At 56.1% G+C, this 19,523-nt stretch overlaps 2 protein-coding genes across 3 annotated transcripts; both read left to right on the top strand.

Moving 5' to 3' along the window:
• Positions 1-8,851: 8,851 nt before the first annotated feature.
• OTOS (otospiralin) lies at positions 8,852-10,846 on the top strand. Of its 2 annotated transcripts, none has more exons than XM_009183491.4 (4): positions 8,852-9,218; positions 9,486-9,579; positions 9,760-9,786; positions 10,517-10,846. In XM_009183491.4, exons 2-4 carry the CDS (start codon positions 9,522-9,524, stop codon positions 10,699-10,701), a joined length of 270 nt encoding a protein of 89 aa, XP_009181755.1. In that variant the 5' UTR covers positions 8,852-9,218; positions 9,486-9,521; the 3' UTR covers positions 10,702-10,846. The 2 variants fall into 2 exon arrangements, with proteins under 2 accessions (XP_009181755.1, XP_003908213.1); XM_003908164.5 differs by having other exon boundaries at positions 8,853-9,218; positions 9,404-9,579.
• A 2,620-nt stretch (positions 10,847-13,466) lies between these two features.
• On the top strand, positions 13,467-19,022 carry COPS9 (COP9 signalosome subunit 9). The gene is made up of 3 exons (XM_003908165.4): positions 13,467-13,607; positions 15,831-15,903; positions 18,755-19,022. Exons 1-3 carry the CDS (start codon positions 13,482-13,484, stop codon positions 18,790-18,792), a joined length of 237 nt encoding a protein of 78 aa, XP_003908214.2. The 5' UTR covers positions 13,467-13,481; the 3' UTR covers positions 18,793-19,022.
• The last annotated feature ends 501 nt before the right edge of the window (positions 19,023-19,523 follow it).

Below are 19,523 nucleotides of genomic sequence, written 5' to 3'. Positions count from 1 at the left end.
TGAGCAACAGACCTGGATAGGACACCTGGACCCTCACCCCTTACCTGCAGGCAGCGCAGCACCACAAGTGCCCCAGGGAGCTTGCAGTCCCGCCTCCCCACCTCACCCGCCCACCCACTGGGATCTGTGGCCTTGGGCAGAGGCTGCCTGCCCAGGGCTGCCCCCTCCTGGTTCTGGTGTGCTGGTGCACTTCCGTCCCTGTTCCGGACTTTCTGTTTCCTGAAAGCCCAGATAATCAGAAGCTGGAAAGACCTTACCAAGAGTCTCCCAGGGGAGACAGGGAGGGGTGGAGGTCTCAATCGGCCCAGGTGTCAGCTGACTGCGAGTCCACTGAGCTCTCTCCAAAGGTTGAGATGTCTGTCACCAGGCGGGGGCCACCTCCCCTGTACACTCTGGTTTTCTGTGTCTCCAGGCATCCTGCTGTGGACTGAGACCCATATCGGCAGGTTCAGGAGGGGATGGCAAGAGCCAGTGGGCACACAGGGCGACTGTGGGGATGGGCAGGGGACACATGTCCAGTGACAGAGGATGACGGTGTCCTTCCGGGCTGGGTCTGGAACTAGCCCTTCCTCACCTGTGTTCCTCGGGAATCTTTTTCCAGGTGGTAAACTAACGCAGGGAGAAAAGTTTGTCTTGGACAAATGCATATGGGTTGTGCGATAGGAATTTCTTCTTTTTTGGAGAACCCAAATGCCCATTTGCTAAATGTCCAGGGTGGATGGTCTCACCCCAAGTGCTGCCCATGAGCCTCGGCCTTGTGCTTGGCCAGCTGTGAAGGAGGCAAGCAGCTGGGATGAGAGCACCTCCCTTCCCTTCCAACCGAGTCTTTACGGGCTCCTCTGCCTTCTCCTCTTCCTGGAAACAGGCATCCTGGCCCCGTGGTCGAGGACCCAGAGTGTGAGCAAATTTAGAATCAAGTACCCCTGATAAGCTGCTGCAGTTGTCTTGTCACTGTTCGTCTTCGAGAACCGTGGCTTAGAGAGCCCCCGGGCATTCTTATGGACAGACACCTGGACGAATGGAGCCCCAGACCCCTGCACCGCAGTGAGGAAGCAGCAGCACTCGCAGGGTTGGCCTTACAGCACGGGCCGCACAGTTCCATCCGGGAGGCCTCTGGAGACATCAGCGACCCTCAGTCCCTGGGCCCCGCCCAGGCCTTCTCAGTGGGCCTCTGTACAGGTGACAGAGGGGCACACCTGGAGTGCCTTGGAAGAGCCAGGGAGGGTGATCTGACCCTTACCTGCTGGGGCCGCCCTGAGACTGGGCTCATTATCCCTCTCCAGCCTTTGTTGTGCACTCTGGGCAGGTGCCTTCCCTTGCAGAGCCTGTTTCCTCTCCAGGGAGATGCGGATGATAAGAACAGCGCTGACCCTTCTGGGAGCCGAGGACTTCAGGGGACAGTCTTTGAAGGGGTGTGGCACCAAGCAGCTGCTGGGGACATGAGCTGGAATGGTGCAGACCTTTCTCACCAAGAGGTGATGCTGTGGTGGGAAGAGATCTCCCTCCAGGGACAGGTCACCTAAAGCAAGTATCTGCCTATTTGATCAAACACGGAGGTAACTCATGGCCTTCCGAGGGTCACGCTGTGCCTTCTGGCAGGCAGATCTCTTGTGTTCTATCTTTGGCTTGGCTCTAGGTCCCTGTTGGAGCTGGCCCGTGTGTCCTCAGAGACCTGTATGTCAGGAGGACTGAGGGATGCACGGACAGGGGTAACTCCTCGTCCACCTCACTCCTCATGGTCCTTCTGACTCCAGCCTCAGCTGCAGCAACACGCTCCGCCCAGGCCTCACCTGCCCTGTGGCACAGTCCTCACCTCACCTGCAGCCCCTGCTCCTACTTCCTGCTTCCTCCCTGACTTCTATGAGATCACTGCTCTGGAAGCCTGCAGGAGCCCAGTGAGCACCCCAAACCTGAAGTGGGGCAGTTTATCCCACGGGGCAACCCCCAGCCAATGGAGATGGGAGACAGTGGAGTGGATACACACACCTCCTTCTAGGCTGACGATCAGAAGTCCCGGGACATGCTCCCGCTGGGTTCAAGCAGCAGCACCAAGACCCGGCCTCCACCCCTGCTCTTCCTCTCTGTCTTGCTCCGTGCAGCCCATCTCTACCTCGCTCTGAGCTACCTCAGATAGGTTGCTTGGTGCAACAACCACAGCCACACACATAACACATACATGCCACACACCCCCACATACATGCACACATCACACATGACATGCCATTAATAATCTCTATAACACATGCACACAGACACATCCCACATACATACACACTACCATTAATATACAGGACACACACATGCATTACACCAATACACACATGCTTGTACACCCCTCTACATGCATACATCACACACATGCACGACATACCCAGGCTGCCATTAAGTACCACACACCCCATATACATGGGCACATTACTCCACACACATACATGCTACATTAATACACATGCCATTATCTCCACATGCATGACATGCTACATATGTGACGCATCTAATAATACGATACACACACACACACCACACACATATTGCCACACACCACATGGCCACACATACACACCCAGAATATACACCATTAATGATGCATCATCGGGACACACACAACATAGCACGACCATTAATACATGCACACACACACCCCACCTCCCCACATCCCACACCCATCTGCATAGCACACACCACACACACGCACACAGACAGAAAAAGTACCACACACCCTAACACACACCCCACCAGCACAGAACCAAGCACTCACCCCACATACGGCATACCACACAGCCCCCACACACACAATACACAGACATACACACATGCATGCTACACCCCTAATAACTCCCACCCTCAAGACAGCACACAGCCACCAAACAGGCCCACACACACAGACATACACCCATGCACATGCCACACCACATTCCACACATGCATCCAAGCACACAAACACAAATACACATGCACACACGTGTGCACAGACATACACACACCAAACCACACGTGGACATGCACACACACACACACACGCACACACACATTCTTCAGGATAAGACAACACTGGCTAAATGTTGATGCAGTGTTCGGGTGTGGCTGTTGGAGGCTCTGGGTCCTCTGGAAAGAGGAAGATGAGCGCGCACCTCCCGCCTTCTGTTGCTCCAAGGCTGTGGGGGCCGTGGGCCCTTCCCTTTCCCGGGTCCCCTTCCTCCCACGCAGTCAGGCCAGGCCACCCCAGCCCAGCCTGGTGCCCATGGAGATCCTTCCTGCTTCAAGGCACTGGGGCCCTGGCTGGCCTCTCAGGTGATGTTTCCACTGAGAAGCGCCAGGCCCTCAGGTGCCTATGTCATGGCACGTGGAGGGTGGGTCCTGTCATGGGATTCAGGCACTTGTTACAGCCCACCTGGAAAGCTGGTGCTTCTCTCCCCGAGTCATGGGAGGGCTCCCTCGGCCCTGTGTCCCCACCCCTGGCTCCAAGCTTGAGAGAAGGAGGCTCTGCCCTGCCTGCCTCTCTGGCTCTATCAGCTTCTCTCTGTGATGAGCCCAGCCCAGGCGAGTTCCAGACAGCCATGAGTCCCTGGACCATGAGTCCCTCAGCTGACAGGGAGGTTCAGGGCTGCAGCCCATCTGCTCACATTGTGTAATGACCATGACCCTAGAGTTCCAGGAGGAAGCATCTCAGAAAAGGCCCTTGTGGGCATGGGGAGCTGCCTGCCTTGCCCCCAGGGCTGGGGCCACGTGGGTGGTCAGGAGCCTGGAGCCCCTTCTCCCTGCCAGCCTGTGCTCAAAGCCTTGGCTTTTGGCCAGACCTGGGCATGGAGCCAGAGGTCAGGCAGGTCCACATGCTTCTGTCCTGCACAGGGTTGCCAGATTTGGCAAAAAAAAAAAAAAAAAAGAAAGAAAGAAAAAGAAAGAAAAACAGGTAAAATCGGAATTTCAGTTAAACAAGGATACTTACCAGTATAAATATGTCCCTGGCAATATTTGGGACACACTTATACTTTAAAAAGTATTCATTGATTATTTGAAATTTGCATCTAACATGGCATCCCATATTTTTTTCAGGACAACTAGGGTCCCAAAGGCCCCTCACAGCCCCAGCCCCACTTGACCCCAGGCCAGGTTCCCCTTTGTTTCAGAAGAAGCCCCTCAGGCCCTGAACTGGGGACTAGTCAGGAATTCTGAGTTGGTTAAAGGAAGGAATTATATCTTTTTTAAAAAGAAGAACCAAATGGGCCTTAAACAATTTAGCTTTCAAATCTGCCATCTTTACAGGACAGTCTTGTGACACGGTGGGGGGCTTTTCTCTGACCATCTCCTGCCCTGCATGGTACCCCAGGAGGCCCAGCCGTGCAGAATCTGGTAAGAACAGCGCCCCTGGAATGCACCTCCGCCATGCCTCCTCCTCATTCCCAGCTTGGGTTCCTGAGAATGAAGCCTTCGGATGTCCGTGATCTGCAATCTGAAGTCAGGTCTGGCTGGATTTTCACTACTTTGGTTCTAATTTTTTAAAGCCCTCACACCCACATCTAATTGGACAGTTTTTAGTGACTTTCACTGTAAGTAGGCCTCTCCAAGTCAACTTAGTTTTAATCCAAAAAGCTCTTTCTTTTCATGTTCATTAGAATTCTAGACATTTAGTTATTTTATTAAAATAACAAGGACAATCGGCACCGGTGGAGTTGGGAACTCACGTAGGTGACTGTCAGAGGGCGCCGTTATCCTCACTCCTTGGGTATTTGGGCTCGGTCCTCGGGTTTACGGAGGGGGCAGAAGACAGCAGCTGAGAAGCAAGTGGGCAGTGAGGGTGGGGAGGGCCACGTTCCCTGTGGCTCAGCGAGGACAGCAGGGTGGCCGGCCTGCAGGCACGATGGACTCTGACACTGACTGGTTGGGTGGACCTGGACTAGGCACTCACATAGGCTCGGAGAGGAGGCAGGCAGGACACAGCCAGGCAGGAGGCCACATCTTTGCTGAGACCGAGGACACCGAGGACACCAGCTGGGGGATAGGGGGGCTGGGTGGGCTGTGAGGAGGAGGCCACGTCCCCCACTGAGACCGAGGATGCCAAGGACACAGGACAGGGTGACAGGGGCTGGGATGGGCTGCGAGGAGGCTGTGTCACCTGCTGGCACTGAGGACAATGAGAACACAGGACAGAGGGATGGGGGCTGGTGTGGGCTGCCGAGGAGGCTGTCTGAGGGTCCTGGGCTCTGGGAGGGGTGGACAGGTTCCAGGCAGCGAGCAGAGCCCCAGTGCCGAAGCAGGGGGCACGTTCCTAGGGCCCTGATGGCGGGCTGGCGAGAGAGGACCTGGGAAGTGAGTCACCAGCAGGAGCCTGGGCTCTGAGGCCAGATGTGGGAGCAGCGTGGACTTTCCAGAAGCTTCCCTGGCAGCCGAGGGGAGGGTGGTTTGAACATAGTCTGTCTGCTCCAGAACACGGCCCAAGTCTGGTCACCATGATGGCAGTGTCGTGATGGGGCCTTTGAGAGGGGTCTGTCCGTGAAGAGGGGCTGGTGCCTCTGCCTGTCGGGAGCGGGTGGACCCTCTCGGGAGCACGGCTGTTACAAAGGCAAGCTCGGCTTCCTCTCGCCGCGGGGCCCCTCTGATTCTCAGCCATGCTGTGGAGCAGCCCGAGGCCCTCCCGCGAGGTGGCTGCCCAGGCTCGGACTCTCCAGCCTCCGGAAGCGTGAGCTGAACAAACCCCTGTCCTTTATAAATGCCCAGTCTGTGGCATTCAGTGAAGACCCAGACAAGGGGACAGGGAGGAACACGGAGGAGGCACAGCCGTCCGGAGCCCATGTCCAGGTGAACTGTGTCTTTAGGACTTTAAATCACGAACAAGAGTCTGTGCTTGGCCTGTTCCTCCAGGAAACAGGTGGGCTGGGCACAGGCCTGGGCAACCCTGGCTCAGTGACACCCGCAATAGCCCAGGCTTGGTGTTCCCAAGCTGGACAGCAGGGGGCACCAGAGACCGCCCGATCTCTGCACTACCAGCGGCACCCGCAGCCCAGCTCTGCCTGGTTGTCTTAGGACCCACCAGTGTCCCCCAAGACCGTCTTGTGCATGTGAGCATGTTCTTGCCCCAGGCAGATGAGACTTCCAGAGGCCTCCGATGCATCTTCGATGGGTGGGGACTGTGTGGAGCAGGGGCAGGAGCTGGGGCCGGGGAGCAGGGACCCTGCAGAGTCACCTGGAGAAATTTCAAAACTACGGAGACCTGGACCCATTAAATCAGAATCTCACATTAGGAGGCTGGAAATCCCGACTATTCAAAAGCTCCCAGGTGGTCCCAATGTGCCGCCAGGGTTAAGAGCCACTGCTTGAGATGGTGGCCCTGGACCTGCCCAGCACCACCTAGAGACGTATTGGAAATGCAGATTCTCAGCTCCCCGAAGCACTTGAATCAGAACTCTGAGTGGGAGGGGCCAGAAAGAGACCTGCATTTTAACAAGCCCTACAGGAATCTGATGTCAGGCCCCCGGGGACTCACCCCCTCAGGCTGAGAACCGCTGCCCGTGCCTCGCTGCCCAAAGTGTGCTGGGGGACCAGTAGTATCCTCAGCTCTTGGGAGCTGGTTAGGGATACAGAGTCCAAGGCCCTCCACCTGTTGAATTAAACCTGCATTTTAACAGGACCCCTGGGGGATTCTTACAGTTTGAGAACCATTGCTCCAGTGGCTGTCACTGAACAAGAACAATACACGCCTTGGTGTGTAAACCCCTACAGAGGCCATTCCGGGTGGGCTGCAAGAGAGCAGGTGAGAAAGGAATGATGGGTGAGTGGCCAGGATGGCGCCCTCCAGAGCGCAGGGGAGCCGGGGACCTCCGGGTACAGCCAGGGAAGGCTGTGTCCAGGCCAACGAGGGACAGTGTCCCTGCAGGACCCAGGAAGCGGGACAGTGCGTGGCGGTGGGGCAGTGGGAGTGGCAAGATGGACCAGGATGGCCCGAGTGATCAGCAGCCCACAGCTATTGGTGGTACTGGGTGGTTTCTTTTTAAGATATTTTTTCCTTACATAAAAATAATAAATTAAGCAACATACATATACCCAGAATGAAGAAAAACCACATATATATGCCCATAGGTCCACCGTCCAACACCATCACTGCTTACTACTTCCGGACTTTTTCCACGTATAGTCTTTTATTCGGTCATTATAAAGATACGGTACATGCTATCATACCATCTTTCCTAACGTCGTAGGCATATTTTCACATCATCTTCAGACATGTGGTTATTAACAGAAGGATGATGGGTCCGTCCTCTCTGGCAGCCCCATCACGGTCAGAGGCTGCAGCAGGGCCCGGCTCACCCTCACGCTCCTGCCCTCTGCATCTGGCTCCCACCTTCCCTGCTGGACACGGAGGTCCTGGGCCCACCACCGATGCTGGGTCGTGCATTTTCAGACAGAGCCTCCCAGACTGTTTCCCGGCTTGCCCTCCCAGGCCCTCCCTTCCTCGGCGCCTCCCACAGTTGTGGAAGGTCCATTCCTGTAGCAAGCTCACTCTGTCTCTGGCCACACTCCCCGCAACCCGGCTGGACACAGTATTGGTGCTGGGAGAGGGGCCCAGGGATGGGAATGCTCAGGGTGGAATCTGGAATTGGATCTCTGACTTGAGTAGATCGAAGACTTCAGTGGCTCCATTTCCCACGGAACTGCTGCCCACCCAGTGCAAAACAGACCGGTAGAGGGCAGGACTCTGGGTGACCAAGCAGCTGATGCCACCGTGGAAATAAGGACCGTGGGCTTGGTTGGTGGCTGGAAAAGTGTGCTGTCGAATCTGGGAAAAGAAAATGATGAGCTCAGAGCTTAAATTCCCAGCTCAGGGGGCAGATAAGGAACCAGAGAGCTTCTGTGCTGTGCAGGGAAGGGCGACAAGCAGGCCTGGGTGCTCGCCTCAGCACCCAGATTTCAGAGGGGCCACTGCCCCTAAGCCCTATGTGCAAACAATCGGTTATGCTGAGCACCTGCTTCCTCCTGGGGGTCGGAGATCTGCACACGCACCAGGCAGAGGGGGCTGCACGACCAGCCCTGGGCACTGAGGTTCTGAAGGGCTCCCCTTGTGGGGAAATTTCACATGTGTCGACACAGCGTGGTGCTGCGGAATGGCGTGAGTCCTCCTAGGGCATCTTCCTAGTGAATCATTGACCTGGGTGCTCTTGGGGGCCCCCAATACAACTGCCCTGTAAGAATCCATTGCCTCCTATAGCCACAGGCTCCAGATTTCTGAAAAGGAAACCCAAAATCAAATCCGTGGGTGGCTGCCTTACAATCTGAATTAAATTAACCTTTGGGTATCTTTGGTTAAATGTATGGCATTGTGCGGGAAAAAATAAGTCCTTAATCATTTGGATGGGGGCATGTGGGCAGACTGTGATGAAGTTGGGGACCCTGAACTCCAGAACCGTGGGACGCATGGGTGAGGAGTTTCCCAGAATCCTTGCAGAGCCCCCAGGGTGACCAGGAATGACAGGGGAGACTGCCACACCAAATTCGGCCCTGAATTCAGTGGGGTGGTGGGACCCCAAGGGGCAGTACCAGGAGAAAGCTGTACTTACTGGAGAGACAGGTGAACACAGGAACTGATGTGGTCAGTGGGACTGCTGTGTAGTCAGAATGGCCTGACCCGCAGAGACCCTTGGTGCCAGCTGCTGGTGTCCCAGGGTGGGGACAGCCTCCTGCCCACCTGCAGACTGACACTTCGGATCACAGGGAAGCTCCCGCCTGGAGACAGAAGTCCATCTTGACCCCACACTTCCTGCTGTGACTCTGCTCAATGGACGTCCTGCAGCCAGGTCCTGCTGACCTGGGGCTCCTCCTGCCGGCTGGTTTAAGTGGAAGGAGCGCTGGAATTATTCAGCTCCATCTCACGGGGGAGGAAATCTCAGCCAGCCCCAGTATTGGACGTAGGATCTCTCCTTGTGGAGAGGAAACTGGGTTTGTTTCAAGTACCAATGCTGAATTCAGTCCTAACAATTTCAGAAATGGCCTAGCCAAGATGTTTTTCTCTCAGTTGGATCTTCGGATCAGATTTCCAGAAGCTGACACTCTGATTCTGCCTGCCAGCAGGGCGACAGGAGCCCACATCCTCTGGTGGGGATGAAATATTCAGTTTGACTGTTGAGGCAGGTGACGTGTCCTTCCTCATCTACAGCCCTTCTATAAAGAGGACCCTTGAGCTGGCAGCAGAGCCCATCCAGGCAGCACGGGGGCTGAGCAGAGACAAGGTAAGCTCTGGAGAGGCCAGGCAGGGTTGGGGGGGGGTGGGTGAGCAATTTCTTAAGTCGTGCAAATTAAGGCCAATTGAGGCAGGGATTTCACCTCCAAATAGTGGTTTGAAACCACTGAAATGGAAATTGCTAGGAAAACCGTAAGAATTTTTTTTTTTTTAAATCCATGCCATTTTCCCCAGGGCTGCCCCCACTGGGGCTGGTAGAGGAAGCCGGCCCTGACAGATGGGTGGTCTCGCCCTTCCTGGGTTCGTCCTGCTGCAGGTGAGCCTGAGTCGCAGATCAGGAAGCACCGGGAAGATGCAGGCCTGCATGGTGCTGGGGCTGGCCCTCTGCCTCCTGCTGGGGTCTCTCGCAGGTGAGGGGCCGCTCTGGAGGGAGGCAGCCACCAGGACCCCCGACAACCCTCCTGTTCTCTCCCCTTCCATACACATCTCCAGACTGCTGGGAAACCTCAGAGCCCTGCGGCTGGTGTGGGGTGGGCCCAACTGGCACCTGGGTGGTCCTTCTGGGTGACAGCTCTTCTCTTCCTTTGCAGGGGCCAAGCCTGTGCAGGAGGAAGGAGGTACCGTTCTCCGATTTCTTTCCTTTCATTTGCATAAGTAACTGGTGTGCAGCGGGGAGAAACTGCTGGGGAGGGCAGTGGCTTCCTATCCCAAGCAGACGCATCAGGGGCCCTGGCTCAGCTCAGGCCTGAGCATGGAAAACATGGCCCTCGAGAGCCAGCTTGGAGCTGTGCAAGCAGAGGGTCTCTGAGCTCCTTCCAGCTGCGACCCTGCCCTCCAGCCACCAGGGAACACACTGGGCAGGGGGAGCCAGGGCCCCATGACCCCTGACATTCTCACCCTCCTACCTGGGCTCCAGCCCCCAGGCCCTCCCAACTCTGAGCCCTAACTCAGTCCAGTATCTTCAGGGCCACCCTTGCCCAAGCTTTACGACAGGTTATGTGGGGGGTAGTGGACGGGGGTGTCTGTGCTTCCTTCAGAAATCCCAGCAGGAGACTGCCGGTGCCCCACACCATCCCCATACAACTCCCTCCTCAAACAGGACAGGCCTCCCCGCTCCGTCTCTTCCCCTTCTTCCTCTGTCTCCCAGACCAGGCATCCCCAAGGACCTAGGTCATCACCCCACTGATGAGAGGGGATGGGCTCAGGCCCCCACTCTGGGAAGGTTGAATCACTGTGAGCATGTGGGCACAGCTGGGAACCATCCACTTGCCTTGAAGCCTCCGAGGACGGTGTCTCCAGGCAGGACCGTGGGGGCAGTCCCCAAGACAGGTGTCATGTGTCTTTCAGACCCTTACGCGGAGCTGCCGGCCATGCCCTACTGGCCTTTCTCCACCTCTGACTTCTGGAACTACGTGCAGCACTTCCAGGCCCTGGGGGCCTACCCCCAGATCGAGGACATGGCCCGCACCTTCTTTGCACACTTCCCCCTGGGGAGCACCCTGGGCTTCCATGTTCCCTATCAGGAGGACTGAATGGTGTCCAGTCTGGTGCCCGCCCGCCCCGCCAGGCTGCATCAGGTCGAGCCTCTGCAGGCATGGAGTCCCAGCAAAAACCTGGCCCCTGCGGGGAGTCAGGCCTGGTCTCATGCTCAATAAACTCCGGACTGAAGATGTACAATCAGCGTTGTGGGTGGTCTTTCAAGGACGGCTGCGCTCAGGCCCCATTTACTTTATTTCACAAATGAAGCGGGTTTTATTTTGATTCCTGGGGAGCACTTTCATACACTCTTTCATAAATGTGCACCATTTCCATCCACACTGGCATCAACAAGGGATCTTATATCCTGGGCGGACTCAGGACTGGCTTTCTGTGTCTCCCTCTCATCCATTTCCCACAATGATCCTGGGGGTGCTGCAGTTCCCCCAGATTACAGCTGAGGAAACTGAGGCAGAGACAAGAGGCCACTGCCTGATTTGTTAAGGTCACACAGCTGGTTAGGGGGGAGCTAGACTCCAGTCCAGGCACCCTCGCTCTGGGCCACTAAGCTGGGCAACAGGCAAACCCACAGTCAGGGCTCGGCTGACTCCACACCACGACACTCCCCTGGGAGCAGGACCCAGGAGGCAGCAGGACATGGAAGTGGGAAACCCCGTCTGTATCTGTCATCAGTCAGGGACAGCGGGGCCTGGGCAGGCTCTGTCTTCCAGGGACGGCTCTAGGTTTTGAGGATGCTGGGAGGAAGGGGGCTTCACCTGGGCACCCTGGGGCACCGGAAGGCTGGGCAGGCAGCATGATGGCATCTCAGGGGTGGGCCTCCAGCAATGGGATGGCCTCTGCACAGGTGGTGAGCTCCCCATCCCTGTAGGGTATACAAGCAGACCGTGGAGACCCACGGCTCCACCCCTTAGCTAGGAAAGACCTTGACTTAATGGGCCACTCCTCTTGGTCACTGCCAAGCCCCTGTTCCATCGGACTGACTTTCACTTGGGTCTTTCAGAGTGACGCACTTTGGCATGGCATGAGGCTCACGGGATGCCCACTGCCTGCTTCTCCCTGCATCCCACACTGTCCACTCAGGCCAGGCGGACCCTTTTCAGGCCACACCCTCACCCCTCACATTTCAGCTCAATTCCTGTCCCTGGAACTACCCTCCTCCATGCCGCTCCCCCTTCTCTGCAGCCTAACCCCAAAACCCACCTCCTTTAAGGTCTGTTGAAGAAAACTTACTAGAAAGTTTCAGAAGTTGTGCTGAACCCTGGAGACAGGTGTGGGGACCACTGCAACGGGGTCTTGCAGTGGGGGAGGGAGACAGGCTCAGCTCTGAACAGCACAGGCAGTGGGGGTTTGCGGCTGAGGAGCAGGTGGGGTCGGGGGTGGAAAATGACTAGGAGGAACACAGTGCGGGAAGGGGATGCTGGCTCCGCAGACCCCGCAGGGCTCTCGCTGAAGACAGGCCTGGGCGATCAGACATCCTGGGGATGCTGGGGACCAGGAACCTCATCAAATATTCAGGGTGGAGGGCTCTGGCTAAACCAACTTAGCACGGCTCTCTGCAAAAACTGAACCTGACAAAGACGTGCACAGATGGGCCTGGGAGGAGGTTAGGAGGCCACCGAAGTCTGGTTGAGCAAAGAACCTTTGGCAAAGTCTTGTTCCAGGACCTCTTGCTTCTCTCCTTCCCTCCCCTGTTCTTCCTCTCTCCCTTCCTTCCTCTAACCTTCTCCCTCCTCTTTCCCCTTTCCTTCTCCTTTCCCTTGCTTTTCTGTCACATTCGTTTCCATCTTAACCACATTTAAGTGGCATTAAGCACATTCACGGGACTGTGCAGTCATCACCATCAGCCCTCTACAGATCTTTTTCATCTTTCAAGACTGAAACTCTGTCTCCACTAAACACAAACTCCCCATTTCCCCTTCCCCAGACCCTGACCACCTCCCTTCTACTCTCTGTCTCTGTGACTTTGACTCCTCTAGGGGCCTCGGCTGAGAGGAATCACGCGGTGTTTGCATTAGGACTGGCTCGTCTCCCTCGGCAGAGCGTCCTCAACGTTCATGCGCGTGGCAGCAGGTGTCGGCATTCCCTTCCTTTTAAAGGCTGAGTAATGTTCCACAGTGTGCACGGACCACATTTGCTTATGCACGTATCCATCAATGGGCAGGGACAGTGGGGGACGCTCCCCTTTTTCATTTATTATAAATAATGCTGCTGTGAACGTGGGGTACAGACGTCCCTTGGAGCCTCCGCTTTCCGTCCTCTGGGCTTGTGCCCGGAAGGGGAGTGCTGGGCCACGTGGGCGTCCGTGTTTGATTTTCTGGGACCTGCCTCCCCGTCTCCCGCCCCGGCTGCCGCGTCTCACTCCCCACCCTTCCACCCGTTTTGCTGTTTTTTGACTCTGGGCGTCCCAGGGGTGCAGCGGCCCCTCGGCGGGGCCCTGGTTTGCTTGCACCTTTTCATCTGCTCACTGGCCGCGAGTGTGTCTTCTCCAGACAAACGTCTGAAGGTCAGGCCCTGGGCTCCTGTGAACCCGGCCGTCCCTGCGGCTGAGTCTGAGGCTCCCTCTTTATTCTGGATCTGGCCCCTTGTCGGAGGCGTGCTCGGCAGGCACTGCTCCCATTGCTGGCGGCCTTTTCTCTCCGTGGCCGCCCGGCCGCCCCTCAGAGGCGTTGCAGACGCCCGCCCTCGCCAGCGCAAAGACAGACGCCGGTGGCCGCGGACGCACGAGCGGCCCCGAGCACCCCGGATGCGAGACCGCTGACCGCGGGCGGGCAGGCGGGCACCACAGAGGCGCGGTCCTCCGGCGTCTAGAGCTGCCATGTGGCGCGCGCCGGAAGCGGCCCTGCGGCCGGAAGTGGGCCTAGAGCGCCGCGGGCCCGAGATGAAGCCGGCGGTGGACGAGATGTTCCCCGAGGGCGCCGGGCCTTACGTGGACCTGGACGAGGTGGCACGGGCCCGGCGGGAGTCTCCGAGCGTGGGGAGCGGGGAAGGGGGAGCGGAAGGGCGGTGTCCTGGTGCGCGGGTCCCGGGGAGGGGAGGCGGGGCGGGTGGGCGATGGGCGCGGTTCCCAGGCTCCCAGGCTCCCTGCCCCGCGGAGAGCAAATCCCGGCTTCTCCGAGCTTCTGGTGAAAGGCGGCCACCGACCGCGGCGGGAAGTGTGTGCCCTAGCCCGGGGGACCAGGAGGCGCAGCCTGAGGGTTGAGTGCCTGCTGGGTGCCCCCACGGCCCCTGGGAACACACTCGTGGTTAAAGGAGTTACGTTTGCTGCTCTTCGATGGCGGCAGCACTCGGTGGGGGCCCGCGGTGCGTTTCCATAGTGCGGGGGGACTCACCTCGTGTGGGATTTGACCTAGCGTTCGGGGATTTGGGGAAAGAAAGTGGGCTTTGCTGTGCCTTGGAAACGAGGGTAATTTTCCGACTGGGCTTCTTAAACTGAACTGGAATGAGGGAAGACTGGAGCAGCCGTCATTCTTGTCATAGTGGAAAAGGGGGATGTCTGGCATTTATGTGCTTTGTGTAGTGGCCTCGTTCTTCTTTTTAATTATACAGGATTATACAGTCGTCTTGGGATTTTTTTGGTCTCTGTTGTGTTCACAGAGTGACCTTGTCTGATGTGAGCTGATGTTCTGAGATGGTTTATGGTCAGCAAGAAAGCACCACAGCCTAGCTCGGAGTGGTAGGCCAGCTCCCGCACGTCAGGGCCTCATGTCCTCTTTCTGAAAGCTTAGGGGGTACAGAGGTGGTCAGAGGCAGCCCTTGTGCCTGTGGAGGTAATAACATGGCAGAGAGGCTGATTGCAAACACCAGGTGTCATAGAAAGCCGAAGACACACCAACGGATGGGCCCTCAGGGCTTTGAGGGGGCTCAGCAAAGGTGCAGCTGAGGAGTCGACTCTGTGGCTCAATGCTGGGGGACACATTGGTTTTTGCCAGGTAGGCGGGGATGAAGGCCCGGCAGGAGCAGAGTCCTGGGTTGGGGGGATGCCCACTGGCTCATGTCGTTTAACATGGTTGAGCGTGCAGTGCCAGAGAGAGGGGAGACAGTGGGCAGGGACCACATCATGAAACCATCTGGAATCACGGTAAGAGGGTGGCTCTGTGCACCCCACTCCTGAAGCACTTCCACTAAACCCAGGCCTCTCGGTCCTGTTTTAAAGTCACAGCCCTAGGCGATGTGGAGCCACGTGAGGGCTTTACAGTGGGGAGTGAGAGGCTCTGACTTGCTCTGTAGGGTGGCGGCATTTAGGGATGAGAGGGTAGAAAAATGGCAGCAGGGAGAACAGGACAGCCGAAGAGGGTGTGAATGAGGCAGATGGAGGTAGGGACAAGCTCAGCCCAGTGTTTAAGTGGTAGAATGCGCAAGACTTACTGTGGTGTTGGGGACAGGGAGGGAGGCTGAGAAGCCAGAGGAGGAGGCTGAGCGTTCTGGCTTTTCTGAGAGTGTCTGTGAAAGGGAACAAGGGCATGCAGCTTCGTGGGGATGAGGGCAAGGTTGAGCAAGTGGCCTTGTGAATGCTGGGGCCAGGGCAGCAGCAGGACCTGTGGCCAGCTGTCCAGGGTGCTGCTGTCAGAGGAATCTGCTCCCACTGTCACCAGGTGACTCTAAACAGGATCCAAAATCCTGAGGGCTTCAGATTGCCCAGCTTGGGTTGTGACATGGTTTTTCCACTGCCGTGGAGTTGTGGCAGTGGACGGTCCATGATGGCAGCCGGCACCAGAACCTCAGAGGCAGAGCAGGTCAGTTTCCTTGGGGAAGTGGTTTCATTCCCAGAAGAGAGCGGGAAGGGATCCTGAGCGGAGTCGATGGGCTCAGTTTTGCGTATTTGTGGCCTCTGTGGCAATGTCGGGGGGGGCATTGGAAACCTCTCCTTGAGGGTTACAGAGAAGTAGTGGTGCTTAGAGCAGTGGTAGGTTTCTAATTTTTAACGGCAGAGAGGAATCAAGGAACAGAAGCCCTTGAGAGACCTTAAAAATCATTCCTTTGAATTTCTCCCTCCCCCTCCGCCCATACATATTCCTTTGTCTGGAGCTAAAATGTTGACTCCAGCTTGAGCCTGTTTCCCCTCACCCATCTTCCTTTTCTGTGGGGGTGGCGGACACTGCAATGCACTTATCACCTGTTCTTTTGGAAAACGCAGCTGACATAACCTTGCCTTTCCATTCCCCAGGCGGGAGGCAGCACCGGGCTCTTGATGGACTTGGCAGCCAATGAAAAGGCCGTTCATGCAGACTTTTTTAATGGTAAGGATGCTTGGAATGGGATGCCAGATTTAATCTGAGTATTTCTTCTGTAGGTTAAGGCAGTGAAGCAACTTGGTGACATGAATAATTTGGGTCATAAGGGGGTAGAGCCCCTGCGCTCCTCTCGGAACGCAGTGCAGTCTCTATGGAGCGATGACGTGGGCTGCGGCCCCTGGCAGGCAGCCTTCTTTTTCAGGAGAAAAGTAGCATGAAATTGTTCCCAGCTTGCAGCCCAGTAGTTGAGTTTGAGCTCTGGCCTGTGTGTTACACGTGCCTACAGACACCTCAGACTGTAGCTGGGTCTGGCCCCTTGCCCCAGACACAGCCATAGGAACCCTGTCTGGCTCCCTGTCTCTTTCCTCTCCGGGCAGCCGGTTTCCTTTCCTCTCCCAGCCCACCTGTGTTTGCCTGCCTGGGTTCTCGTACCCTCAGCTGCCTTTGCAGAGGGGCAGCCACACTCCAGCTCTTGCCCAGCTCTGAAATCAGGACGCAGGATGCGTTTCCCTCTTGATTTAAGGGCTTCAGTGCTAGTTACCAAAAACATGGGTAAACCAAATAAAACATTGGTAAAGCAAATAAACAATGAAAAGCAAACTTTCTGTAAGATCTTCAGACCTGCTAGAGGGCATGTTTCTCCCATTCTCTTCTGATTTCTTCAGGCCTTGTTCCTCTAGTTCATATTAACCTTTACTAAGCGTTCAAATAATAAACAAGATAGTTTCTCACTCCAGAGAGCGAGGCGGCGTTTTCCGTCCCGTTTTAACCCGTGGTGCTGGCCTCTACAGAAAGCTCTTGTTACCAGTTAACAGCTAGGATGTGACCTTACCACATCGGTTTCTAACTGACCGGAGACCCCTGCCATCCCGAGTCCCTGCTGCTTTATCAGGCTGACTGTCAGCCAGCCATTGCCTGAGGGGAGCAGCCAAGCTGCTGAGTTGGGGTGCGGGCTTTCCCAGGGTGCCTGGCCATGCCCCTGAGGCAGCATTCTTGCTGCTACCAGCTGGAGTCAGAACTGGGGCAGGTGACATTTGAGACGGGCCTGGAGGACTGAATAGCATTTCTTTCAATTCTTTATGCCGGAGTGAGATGGGAGAAGGGTGTTGCCTTCAGAGGGAACAAATTGTGCGAAACTGCGGAGTGCTCTCCAGAGCTGGCCTGCGAAAACACCAGCTCACCAGGGCGACTTTGAAGCTTCTTCACGTGGGCAGGATTGGGCAGTGGCTAATGCTGGCACCATGCACTTGCATTTTGATGATCTCCTTCAAAGTCCCGTTTATCCTCTGCCAGCCCATTGGTGAGAGGCGACTGCTGTGTTCTAGTGTTTGAGTTCACGTGGCTTCCAGAGTCAGTCCCTGAATCCTGACGGGAAAGCATCTCTGAGAGGGACCCAGGCCTGACCCGTCAGGTGAGCGCCCAGCAGCCTGAGCATTGTGGGCGTGTGTCTACCTTTGAGCCACGGCTGGTCAGGGAGGGAACGCGGGAGAGCTCTGTGTCCCCTGCCTGCCCACCCACTGAGTTCACAAAGCACTCACTGTCCCGTCAGGTTGTGACAACCCCGTGTGTTCAAGGAGCCATTTACTTTGAGAGACCTGTAGGCTGTGGATGGGGCTTCTGCTGAGTCCTTTTTACTCATCAAACAGATGGGTTTTGCTGGGCAGTTATCCCCTGGGCACCGGGGTTCTAGCCATGAACGAGACTCACTCCCTTCCCTCGCCGTGTCTTACAAAATTGTGGGTCCAGACAAGTCAGCAGGCAGGGGCTGGACTGTGACGAGAGCCCTGGCAAAGCGTGGACGGTATTATTTCCGGGAGCACAGCAGAGGGAGGTTTCTCCAGAGCGGGCAGCAGAGCAGAGGTTGGAAGGTGTGGAGTCAGCTGGGCCTGGGACTGCGCAAAAGTGCTCTGAGTGGCAGAACCACAAACAGCAGTCGGGAGGCAGTGAGGATGTGGGGGTGCGTCAGTGTGGCTGGGGAGAGCCGGGACCCTCTGAGTGGCCAGAGATGCCTCAGGGACGCCACCCTCCCCAGGAAGGCTGGATGCCGTGGTGCCAGCAGGCTCCTGGCTCTTCACTCTGTCTCACCCTCCAGGAGTGGAACCTCCTCTTTCTAGTTCATGATTCATCCTGCACGTTTTCAGTGCACAGTTCGTGTGGGTGGGCTCTTAGTTTTACTTTCTTCTCCTGTTGTGAAAGTAATGATTGCCTGTAGTAGGGAATGTAGAAAACTAAACAGGACAAAATCTTTGCTGGGGGGCCTGATTTTGATCACCCAAAGCAGTGCACTAGACGTTTGCTGCGTTTTTTCCAGCGGGAACGGGCCTTAACGGGTGTTTCTCAGGCTTGAGTGTCATTCACACTGCCTTACTGGAGGCTTCACCTTTCTGCAGCTCAGTCCAGCTTTCTCATTCTCACAGCGGCAGCCGGCCGGTTTCCCTCTGCTCTCAAGGACCCAGCACGGGCCTCCCAGCTTCGTCTCTGCCTGGCCCTGGCAGCGAGGGCAGCATCTTGGGCGCCGTGCACTCATGGGTGCAGACATGGCACTGATGTGTCCTGAGTGCTGAGTTATGGCTGTGCAGTGGTGTCCGTGGGACCCAGAACAGCCCTGCAAGCATTTTCTTAGGATTGTCTTTTAAATGAAAGCAAGAAAGCTCTCTGGCCAGCACTCTCCCCTTGGACTGTGTGTTTGAGTCCTGGTTGGCTGAGACTGAAAGTCTGTTACGGGAAAAGTCTTTTATTTCATTAGATCATTGACGATTATGTCTGTATTTTGGACGACCATATAATTCATTTTGAAGTGATTTCTTCAGCTCTTACCCTTGTATGTGTAAATACGTGGTTTTGCTTATTTCTCTAGATTTTGAAGATCTTTTCGATGATGATGACATCCAGTGAGATGACCTCTGGCTGCAGGCGGGGCCAGGCCCTTGGTACAGAGTCGCAGTGTGAGCCTGCGCAGGACAGTTTCAGGTGGTTTTAAAGAACACGTGGAAATCCCTTGAATTTAGGACCTGGTTAACCAAGAAACATAAGAGTGTTCTTCACCACCTAGATGAGGCTGTTCGTCTCTGAACATGACCAGGTTGTGTCCTCACTCCAATTAAAAGAAAGCAACGTCACATGCAGAGTGATCTCTTCTCGCACTTTTGAGTGAGTGTTGCAGTCCCTAAAAGTCTGTGTGTGTGTCACGCATGTGTCAGCTGAGAGAACCATGTTTGTCTGCTAGCAAATACTGGGTGTTATGGTGCTGTATGTACTAGACCAGGAGGCAGTGCGGGCCGAGCACAGCTGGCCCTGCTGACGGCACTGGGAGGACCTTGCCCCGGGGCCACCCCTCCGCTGCGTGGGCAGGTTCGCACCGTGTGTGTCTGTCAGCACAGCGGGCCCTATGCTGTCCTCCGGCCGCCACGTCAGGGCCGCTGCCCCACAAACTCGAGGCTTAAGGATGACGGGAGGAGCCTTCTATGCGAGGAATGCACGTTGGTCCGTTTCGAAGGAGAGTGTAACACCCGTGTGGGGGGAGGGGTTTTGTTTCCTGTAGGCCCAGCTCGGTGATTGATAATGACTGTAAAACAGTGAAGTTGCTGTTTCATATCCATCTCACAGTGAAGAGTGTTCCTCAGACC

The sequence above is a fragment of the Papio anubis genome, chromosome 10 (assembly GCF_008728515.1).
Source record: "Papio anubis isolate 15944 chromosome 10, Panubis1.0, whole genome shotgun sequence".
Lineage (NCBI taxonomy): Eukaryota > Metazoa > Chordata > Mammalia > Primates > Cercopithecidae > Papio > Papio anubis.
This window is presented reverse-complemented; position numbering and strand designations above follow the sequence as displayed.